Here is an 11,405-nt window from a genome sequence, read left to right as displayed (position 1 = left end):
CTATTAGAAGACTTAACAAAATTCATCACTGAGAACAAAGATTCACAAGCATATGTGGATGAAACCAAAACACTGGTCGGATCTAGGAAGGCAGGGAGAGTTAAGGCATAGGCATAGAAATTGCTCTTCCCCTCTCTCGTCAATCCATGTCTATGGTCTTTAAGATAACTTGTTATGTAAAATTATTTATTTATCTAAGATGCACCTACACTGAATTTATCTGAAAAATAAAAAAGTTGATATTAAGAAAAAAATTGTAAATGGAAGATTATAAGAGAGGGTTTCGAGTGCCTGCAAAAGTTACTGGCATGCCATGTTTGGCACGCGTACCAGGGGTTGCCCAACCCTGCCCTTTTCCATACATGCAGACCTGTATGGAAAAGACTTCCTTAGAGGGTGACTGAGGTCGTGATGCAAAGCCAATCTTGAACAGGAAGGAGGAACTAGTCTCTGTGGTGCCAGCCAGTCTCCATGAGATAAGGATGGGCAAGAGCTAGTGAGGATTCTGCCTTGTATTTGTCTGACTGCTTTTTCTCTCTGAGAATTTCTTTAAAAATTACTTGAATTTTTTAAAAGGATGAATTTAAAGTTATGCAAATGCTATTTCTTATACAACTACATGATTATCTCAGTAGACCCAAAGAGCATTTGACAGAATTACTTTCTATTTCTGGTAAAATCTTTATGCAAACTAAGAATAAAAGGGGACTTCCTCATCTGATAAGGGCCATCTATGAAAAACCCATAGCTTGCCCTGGTGGTTATGCTCGTGTAGAACATCCGCCCTCGAACCAAAGGGTAGCAATTCAATTTCCGGGAAAGGGCATGTATGTGGGTTGTAGTTTTGATCCCAGGCTCCGACAGGAGCCCCATGCAGGAAGCAACCAGTTGATGTGTCTCTCTTGTATCGATCTTTCTCTTCCTCTCCCTCTCTGAAATTCAGTGGAGCGCTAGCCAGTTTGACTGATGAATAGAGCATCGGCCTGCAGACTGAAGGGTACTGGGTTTGATTCCAGTTAGCCTGGGTTGCAGGCTAATCCCCAGTAGGGGGTGTGTAGGAGGCAGCTGGTCAATGATTCTTTTCATCACTGATGTTTCTCTCTCTCTCTCTCTCTCTCTCCCTCTCCCTTCTCTCTGAAATCAATAAAAATATATTAAAAAACAAACAAACAAACCCACAGCTAACATCACACTTAATGGTGAGAGACTGAAAGCTTTCCCCTGAGATCAGGAATGAGATGATATGTCTTCTCCCTACTTCTGTTTGGCACTGTGCTGGAGATTCTGGATAGTACTGCAACTTAAAAAAAGAGAGAGAGGGAGTCAGTATGGAAAGGAAGAAGTAAAACAGTCCTAATTTGCAGGTAGCATGATTATTTATGTAGAAAAATATGAGGAAACCTACAAAAGTGCAATTAGGACTAATAAATCTGTTTAGCAAGTTTGCAGATTATAAGGTCAATAAACAAAAATCAATTGAATTTCTATATACTAGCAATGAACGGTTGGAAATTGCATCAAATTAGTGAAATAGGTAAACCTAAGATGTTCAAGACTTGTACACTGAGAAATGCAGAACATTACTGAGAAAAATTAAAGACCTCAATGAGTGGAGGAAGATGCTGTGTTCATGGGTCAAAAGACTCAATATTGTTGATGTCATTTCTCCTCAAATTGAGAATATAGAATTGAGACCCCCTCCCCCCCAATCAAAATTTCAGCAGTCTTTTTTATAGCAATTGACAGGCTGATTCTAAAATTCATAAGGAAATGTAAAGAACCTAAAATAGGCAAAACACCTGAAAGAGAACAAAGTTGAAGATCTAACACTATCTGAATTTAAGACCCATATAAAGCTAAAGCAGTCATGAGTATGTGTTATTGGAATAAAAATAGAAATACAGACCAGGAGAACAAAATCCGGAGGCGTAAAATAGACCCATATGTATCTATCATACTGTTTTCAACAGATGTGCAAAGGCAAGTTAGTGAACAAATGGGTGATGGGATAATTGGATGTTGATGTGTAAAATAAAATGACTTGAGTGATACCTCATATAACTTACAGAAATTAACTAAAAATGAATCATAAACCTAAATGTAAAATCTAACTGTAAAAGGGGGGGGGGGTAAGAGATCAACCGAAGGACTTGTATGCATGCATATAAGCATAACCAGTGGACATAAGACACTGAGGGGTAGGGAAGGCCAGGGGATTGTCAAGGGGGAGGGGGGGAGGAGACATATGTATTACTCTTTGTAATACTTTAAGCAAAAAAAAGAAAAGAAAAGAAACACTAGGCAAAAGGTAAAAAAAAAAAAATAATATAAAAACTAAAAGTTCTAGAGGAAAACATAGAAGAAAATCTTTGTGATCTTGGCTTAGGTAAAGATTTCATAAATATGACACCAATAGCACAATTCATAAGAAAAAATTGTTAAATTCGGTGTTGTCAAAACTAAGAATTGCTCTCCAGAAGACATTTGGAGAATGACAGGAGAAGGCCCAGATTGGAAGAAAATACTTGTAAAGCATATATCTGATGAGGGACCTATATTCAGGACATACTAAGAAACTGACAAAAGCTAAACAGACCCTTTACCAAAGAATATATGTGGACGGCAAATAAGCACATGAAAAATGGTCAACACCATTTGTCTTGAGGGAAATACAAATCGAAACCACAATGAAGTACCACTACAGGCCATTCGAATGGATAATTTTAAAATGACTGACCACACCAAGTGCTGGCGAGAATGGGGAGGAATGGGAACCCTCATGGGATGAAAGATGGTACAACCACTTTGGTCCTTTTTGTTTTTGTTAATCCTCACCTGAGGGTATTTTTGCCATTGCTTTTCAGAGAGTGGAAGGGAGGGAGGGGGAGGGAGTCTTTTTTTAAAAAAATATAATGCTTCCTTTTAAAAAAAAATCCTCACCTGGGGTTATGTTTTTATTGATTTTAGAGAGAGAGGGGGAGGGGGGGAGAGAGACAGAGAGAGAGACATTGACTGGTTGCCTACTGTGGGCAAGGTGCATGCCCTTGACCCAAGACCCTTCAGTGCATTGGCCTATGTTGTGACCACTGAGCAACACTGGCCAGGGCTGTTTTTTTTTAAAGGGTTAAATATATGCCTACCATATGATCCAGCCATTCTACTCTTAGGTATTTACCCAAGAGAAAAGAAAGCATGAGTCCATTCAAAGATTTATACATGAATGTTCACAGCAGTTTTGTAATAGCTCAAAACTGGAAACAACTCAAAGTCCATCAACAAGTAAATGGACAAACTGTGGAGACCTATACAGTGAACTGTTACTCAGCAATGTACGGGATGGCCTGCTGACACACACTGTATCGCGAATGGACCTCCAAAGCGTCATGCTGAGTGGGTGAAGTGAGACACAAGAGGACTACGTGCTCTGATTCCACGTCTAAAATCTGCGGTGACAGAAAGCGCATCAGTGGTGGCTGGTGCTGGAAGGAGAAATTACAGAAGGGCATAAGGAAACGTTTGTCAGGATAAATACTTTCATTGTCTTGGTTATGCTAATGTTTGTATGGATATCTACATGCATCAGAGTTTATGAAATTATATAGTTTAAATATGTACAGTTAATTGTATATCAATTACACTTAATAAAACTTAAAAATTGATGCTTAATACTTTGAGTTTTTTAAAACAATATATATTTTTATTGATTTCAGAGAGGAAAGGAGAGGGAGAGAGATAGAAACATCAGTGACGAGAGGGAGTCATTGATCAGCTGCCTCCTGCACGCCCCCGACTGGGGATTGAGCCCACAACCCAGGCACGTATCCTGACTGGGAATCGAACTGTGACCTCCTGGCTCATAGGTCGACGCTGAGTCATGCCGCCTGGGCAGTACTTTGAGTTTCTAATGCACTTAGTTTCATGTGGTTTGTACTCACTATAGAGAATTAGCAGCTACAAGGGAGGAAACAGGTTTAGAGGAAGTTACTTACCTTATGCAGCTCACTCAGTGGGCTGAATGCAGACCAGGGCCCCGCTCTGCACTCATTGGTGCCCATTGCCAGAGGGACGTGTTTGTCCTGGAGTCTAAGACTGTGATTATTTTATTCTCTTGTTTTTCATTAATTCTTTGGGAAACTACATTTTATTTATGGTCTTTTAATGTGTCTTCCATTGATGTTAACTAAGACGGGTGCTGAGATGTTTTTTAATTGTCTCGTGCTCTGCCTCAGGGCACAGTCTTTTGCTGAGCGTCTGCGGCTGGGCATCGCGGTGATTCACGGAGAAGCTCAGGACGCCGAGTCCGACTTGGTGGATGGGCGGCATTCCCCGCCCATGGTCCGGAGTGTGGCTGCCATCCACCCCAGCCTGGAGATCCCCAGTAAGTGTGTTGCCCCTTTTTGCTTTCCTCTCTGGTTTTAAGGCTGACTGACTTGTTGTTTTGTTGTTGTTATTAATCCTCACCTGGGAATATTTTTTCCACTGATTTTTAGAAAGTGGAAGGGAGGGAGGGAGGTGGGGAGAGAGACAGAGAGAAACATCGATGTGAGAGGGACACATCAATTGGCTGCCGCCTTCATGTAACCAGACCAGGGCCAGTGATTGAGCCCACAACCCTTCCCTGTGCGGGTTGACACTAACCACTGGAGCACACCAGCCCGGGCTGATTATGCAGCTCTTTGCGATAATTAAGACCATGTGGAGATAAGAGAGAATCTATGGAATGTATGTGAATAAGGCAGAATACAAGAGTGTATACCCATCTTTGTGCAAAGACCAGAAAGAACTATGAAGGATGGAAATCATTATGATGGTGGTAAGATTAATGTGTGAATTGGTTTTTATTTTTAAGAAATTTACCTCATGCTTTAATAACATCTTTTTTTAAAAAATACTGCCTTTTGCCCTGACCAGTTTGGCTCAATGGATAGAGCGTTGGCCTACGGACTCAAGGGTTCGATTCCGGTCAAGGGCATGTACCTTCGTTGCAGGCACATTCCCAGTGGGGGGCTTGCAGGAGGCAGCTGATCAATGTTTCTCTCTCTTCGATGTTTCTAGTTCTCTATCCTTCTCCCTTCCTCTCTGCAAAAAATCAATAAAATATATTTTAAAAAAATACTGCCTTTCAGTCTGTTGAAGAAGGAAAACTTTTCTTCTACCCTCTTTACATTCAGTACTTTGGGGCCTGAATATGTCTTAGTAAGAGAAAAGACAGACTTTTTTTTAAGGTGGTAAAAACAGATTTTATTTAGGAAATGTTGCATTGTGGGAGAAGACATCTTGCTGTAGAATGGGGCTTACTTCTGACTCCAGCAAGGACAGTGGGGGTTGATAGCCAAGACGCAGGGTGGGATAGGGTCAGTGGATGGGAAATTACTGAGAGGAGGGCGGCATCAAGGGTAGGGGAATTCTTGCTGACCTGACCTAACAGAATTCCTGCTAAAGGAAGGCCTGGGGGGCCCATGAGTTCTGGAACTCTTGCTGAAACTCAGCTGTGCGGCCTGAGGACAAAGCCCCAGGGTTAGTCCAGGTGGAGAAAGGGCTTATAGGTGCCGGACCACACTTTGGTCAAGGATGTAGTCTTGTTACTGTTACAGCCTTTATCACACTGAACTGAAATATTTTTTCAAACAGTTTTTTTATAAGGTTAATCATCTTTATTTTAATAAAATAACGGATTTATTTCTTATCACACTGGTGACAAGTCAGTGAGAATATTATTGCTTAAAAAATCATGAAGAATTCTCAAACTTGTGAACATACTCAGGACATGTGGCGATTCGGAATCTGGGTTTCTGTCGCTAATGGGGCTCACCAGAGTGGAGCTGCTGTGGCAAGGAATATGGCCCTGAGATCATGGGTTCAAATCCTGCCCCGGCCCTAGTGAGCTAGGTGACTTCAGGAGTTCCTTAACCTCTCTCTGTTTCACTTCCCTCATCTTTTGTATTTATTTATTTTTTTAAATATATATTTTATTGATTTTTAACAGAGAGGGACAGAGAGTCAGAAACATCGATGAGAGAGAAACATCGATCAGCTGCCTCTCGCACATCCCCCACTGGGGATGTGCCCGCAACCCAGGTACATGCCCCCGACTGGAATTGAACCGGGGACCCTTCAGTCTGCAAGCCGACGCTCTATCCACTGAGCCAAACTGGTCAGGGCCCTCATCTTTTTTAAAACAGTGTTTGCTTGTCCCCACTAGACTGAAAGCTTAAAGAAGGAAAGATAATTTTGAATTTAATGTTGAATTCCTCACAAATAACACATTGCCTGGCACATAGTTAGCAATCAGTAAATGTTTATTGAAGTAAAATTAACTTTTAGAGGAAAGACAGATTTTAGGAGGAGGATAGAATTTGGGGCTTATCAGTGGTATATACCATTTTAATAGAGCAAGAAGATGAGGACACAATGGGAAAACAAAAGACCTTTTGGAAAGATGAGTGAGAGGTTAGGAGGTGGGTGGGAGAGGTGGTTGGTGCGAGACAGTGTCTGTCTGGGTGTGGTGTTGAGTCAGTCTGCCTGGTTGTTCCTGAAAGGAGGTATGACCAATGAGTTCTTTTGGAGGTTCTGCTTTTAGGCAGATAAGAGATTTAGAAATTTAGATCCTTCTGCTCAAAACACTTTGTATGCCACTGGGGAGTATTTTGGACCCCTTCAGGTTCTTGCTTTGTCTAGGAGTTTGCTCATTTATCTGTAGAGAAAACTTAGAGGAGGTAAGAGTGGACTGGAACAGCCATGAAGGAGCTGAGATTGCAGCTGGGCCTGTGGGCCTTAGTTAGCTGAGGTGGGGCTAGAAGGTGTTGAGGCATGGGTTAAAGCGGGTGCCAGGACAGCCTGGGGGGCAAGAGGGCAGGCTCTGGAGACAAGGGCTGGGTTTGTGTCTGGTCAGGGTGTGGCCAGGAAGTACAGCACTCTCTTTACCAAAGGCCCTTAGAGGGAGGAGAGAGGGAGACGGTAGCAGGACTCCGCTGGAGCAGACCGGTGAGGATTTTGGATGCCATTTAATATACTTATATTATAAACAGCTGTGCAGGCTCTCAGGCTGGAGGCAGTAGTTGAGGGGTGGGTGTCTTCTTAGTCCAGGCCTGCACCCATATTGGGGTAAATTGCCTGGAAGAGAGGCAAGAAATAGGCAGGCCGGATTTGGGAGACCATGAAACTAAGGCAAGTTCATGGTGGGAGGGATTTGATCTCGCAGGCGGTGCTGGGCTGTGTCACGATGGAGGCTCCTGACCATTGTAACGGAGTGAGTAGGAGATGGGGTGTCTAGGAGTGTGAAGGACATCCACTCTTGATGTGAAAGCCATAACATGAAAGATCCCATTCATCAATTTTTTATTGATTGCAAGTTAAAATGATACTTTGGATACATTGGATTAAATAAAATATATGGCGAAAATTAATTTCACCCGCTTCTTTATGCTTTTGTAATGTGGCTTATTGAGCTCACAACCCGGCATGTGCCCACCAGGAATATAACTTTGGCCTCCTGGTTCGTAGGTCAATCTTATGGGTGTGGCTTAGACTGCTGAAGTGGGGTATAACTGGGTATGTATGTTTTCTCCTGGTCTTTGCCAATATAATATTGCAGTTAACTTATGTAGCAAAAATAACCTTTTTTCATACTTTGGCTTATCTATCTACCTATCTATTATCTATCTATCTATCTATCTATCTATCTATCTATCTATCTATCTATCTAAAAGCCAACGTGACTGGCTGCCTGCTGCTTCATGCATTATATCCCTTGGGGGATGTTGGGCTGCTGGGTCCCAGATTGCAAGAGGGTGCAGGCCAGGCTGAGGGACCCCACCAGTGCACGAATTTGTGCACTGGGCCTCTAGTTTCATTAAGTTTCTAAAAGTGAGATTGATGAATCACTTTTTAAAGGGTTATATACCATTATACTCTTTCACCAGTATTGGGGTCAAATCCCTGAGAAAAAGACTGTTAGGAAAATATAAATGAAAAAAGAAAGGAAGGAAGGAAGGAAGGAAGGAAGGAAGGAAGGAAGGAAGGAAGGAAGGAAGGAAGGAAGAAAGGAAAGGCTTTCTCAAGGAAGGAAGGGAGGAAGGGAGGGAGGGAGGGAGGAAAGAAAGAAGGAAGGAAGGAAGGAAATGTAAAAAAATTACTTCAGTTTTGGAATTTATCTTGCTTTGTTTAGCCTTACATTTCGGTCCCCTCTCTCCCCATACCGACCTAGGTTCACATACTGCATTTCATTGTCACTGTCTTTAATCCCTTTTAATCTAGAGCAGTGGTTCTTAACTGGGGGAGGGGGTGGTATGGATTTTGTCCCTAGAAGACAGAAATGTCTGGAGACATTTTTTCCATTGTCACGATTGAGGGGGTCACTACTTGCATCCCGTGAATAGAGGCCAGGGATGCTGCTAAGACATCCTCCAGCACAGGCATCTCCCGTGCCAGTTCTCTGTCCCGAATGTCAGTGGTGATGAGACTGAGAAGCACTGATCTAAAGCAGCCCTTCTACTTTTTTCTTTAGTGACATTGACCTTTTTGTAAAAATTGGAGTAGAAGTCACTTAACATAATTAACCACTGAGAAATACACAGTTCACTGGCATTTAGTACATTCAGAGTGTTGCCATTTCTTTCTAGTTTCAAACTTTTTATCACCCAGAAGAACACTCCTACCCATTAAGTCAGTGGTTCTCAGCCTTCTGGCCCTTTAAATACAATTCCTCATGTTGTGACCCAACCATAAAATTATTTTCGTTGCTACTTCATAACTGTAATGTTGCTACTGTTATGAATCGTAATGTAAATATCTGATATGCAGGACGGTCTTAGGCGACCGCTGTGAAAGGGTTCTTCAACCGCCAAAGGGGTCGCGACCCACAGGTTGAGAACCGCTGCATTAAGTAATCACACCCCATGTGCCCCAGGGAGTTCACTCTGCCTCTGTCCCTGTGAATGCGCCTATTCTGGACATTTCATCTAAGTGGAATTGTACAGTGTGACCTTTACATTCAGTTTCTTTCATTTAGCATGTCTTCAGAGTTCATCCGAAGATGCATATACCTTTTGAAGGCTGAATAACATTCCATTGTATGGATATTCCACAGTTTGCTTATCCATTCATTCATTGATGAATATTGGACTGTGTCTAACTTTGACTATAATGCTGCTATGTGCATTCATGTACAGGTTTCTTGTAAACATATAATTTCATTTCTCCAGGGGTCAGGGTCACCTCTCCGAGAAAGGTTGTTTCCCCAGGTAGGGATTTTCCCCTGAAGTTAGGGAGGGAATAAAACCTCTTAACTAAGTGCCAGGCTGGTAATTAATCACTTTAACTGCGAACAATCATGCTTAAGCTACATAATCTTTACTCCCTGGAATGGAGATAAGAAATGCCCTAACCTTTGGAATAGAGATTGATAGGATTGGAATCAACTGGTATAAATACAGATGTAACAAGACAACAGGACACAGAACTTAGATGAAGAACCTGGACACAGAACCTAGCGACCGAACCTGGCTGGAGAACCTAAACAGAACCTGGCTGGAGAACCTAGTAAGAGAACATGGCAAGAGAACCTGACTGGAGATCCTAACCAGAACTTCGCTGAAGAACTTAGACATAGAACTTGGCTAGAGAACCTCACTATGATGATCATCTGAATGCTATCTCCATGTCATTCCTTCTTTGCCGACTCCATCCACACCTTTGGGGACCCCTGGACCTGCTGGGGCTGGACCCCAGCAGCTGGTTCCTATAATAATTGTATGTTTAATTTTTTGAGGAATCACCAAACTGTTTTTCATATCAGCTATACTATTTTGCATTCCTACCAGCAATGTGCAAATGTTCCAGTTTCTCCATATCCTTATTAACACTTATTTTCTGATTTTGTTATTATAGTCATTGTTAACTGAAAAATAATATGAATTCATCAAAAAGGATTTATTTAGGAAAAGGGAAGATTTGCAACCTAGTGTATGCAAATATGGGAAGCCGGGTGCACTCCGGCCTGCGTGCTGACATGGAGGGCATTTATAGAAGGGAAAGGAAATTAAAGGAAGGGGAACTGAGAACCACAGAGCTTTATATAAACAGAGCTCTTCCTGAAGGGTACTCTCAGTTACCAAGATTGCAAGTGGGCTTGACGGGGTACTTCATTGTAGTTTTGATATGCGTTTCCCTAATGACTAGTGATGTTGAGTGTCTTTCCATGTGTTTGTTGTCCATTTGTTTATCTTTTTTGAGAAATGTTTATTCAAGTCCTTTGCCCAATACATGAAATTCATTCAAGGGGCTCAGCCCTCACAGCCCCGGCTTTGTCCGGAAGGTTGTTCTGCTGTTTGGCCTAATTTGCATATTAGTTCTTTATTATATAGGAAGAGTTCTTTATATATTCTGGACATTAGACTCTTACCAGACATGATATGCGAATATTTTCTCTCATTCTGTAGGTTGTCTTTACTTTCTTGATAGTGTCCTTTGATGCACAAAAGGCTTTAATTTACTAGTTCAGTTTACTTATTTTTATATTTGTTGCTTGTCTTTTGATGTCATAGCTTAAGAATCCATTGCCAAATTCAAAGTCATGATGATTTACTCCCAGCTTTTCTACTTAGAGTTTGACAGTTTTAGCTCTTATTTTTAGGTCTTTGTGTTGATTTTTGTGTATGGTGTGAGATAGGGGTCCAGCTTCAATTTTTCAAGCACCATTTATTGAAAAGACTTTTCTTTCCCCACTGAATGTTCCTGACACCCTTGTGAAAAATCAGTTCTAAGTGTCTATTGGTGGATGAATGGATAAAGAAAATGTGTATATTATTCAGCCATAAAAAAGAAGGAAATCCTGCCATTTGTGACCACATGAAAGGACCTTGAGTGTATTATCCTAAGTGAAATAAGTCAGAGAAAGACAAATAATGTGTGATCTCACTTACATGTGGAATCTTAAAAACACACACAACAACAAACTCATGGAAACAAAGTAGAATGGTAGTGGCCAGGGCTGGGGAATAGAGGAAATGTTGGTCAGAGGGTACAAACTTCCAGTTAGAAAATGTGTAAGTTCTGGAGATTCATGGTGACTATAGTTGTTAATAGTATTGTATTATATACTTAAAAGTTGCTGAGAGAGTAGATTTGAAGTGTTCACAACACACACACACAATTGTAATCATGAGAGATGATGGATATGTTGACTAATATTTTTGTGGGAATCATTTTGTAATATACACCGAGTGGCCAGATTATTATGACCACCCCATCAGTACTTCATTGGCCCACCTTTTGCCTTCAATACTGCGGCGATTCTTCTTGGCACTGACTCCACGAGATGTTGAAGGGTGATGCGAGGAATCTGGCACCATGCCTGATGAATAGCACTGTCCAGTTCTGTGAGATTTGATGGTTGGAACCAGCTG

The 11,405-nt window shown here is 41.6% G+C and overlaps 1 protein-coding gene across 5 annotated transcripts in view; it reads left to right on the top strand.

Moving 5' to 3' along the window:
* Positions 1–11,405, top strand: part of PRPSAP2 (phosphoribosyl pyrophosphate synthetase-associated protein 2) — a 60,174-nt gene that overhangs the window by 35,550 nt on the left and 13,219 nt on the right. For all 5 annotated transcript variants that reach the window (XM_006767142.2, XM_015566138.1, XM_006767143.2 and 2 more), the window contains one exon: positions 4,230–4,378. In XM_006767142.2, the coding sequence (XP_006767205.1) occupies positions 4,230–4,378 (149 nt within the window). The remainder of the gene's footprint in view (positions 1–4,229; positions 4,379–11,405) is intronic.

This window comes from Myotis davidii, unplaced genomic scaffold, assembly GCF_000327345.1.
Source record: "Myotis davidii unplaced genomic scaffold, ASM32734v1 scaffold5322, whole genome shotgun sequence".
Classification (NCBI taxonomy): Eukaryota; Metazoa; Chordata; class Mammalia; order Chiroptera; family Vespertilionidae; genus Myotis; species Myotis davidii.
This window is presented reverse-complemented; position numbering and strand designations above follow the sequence as displayed.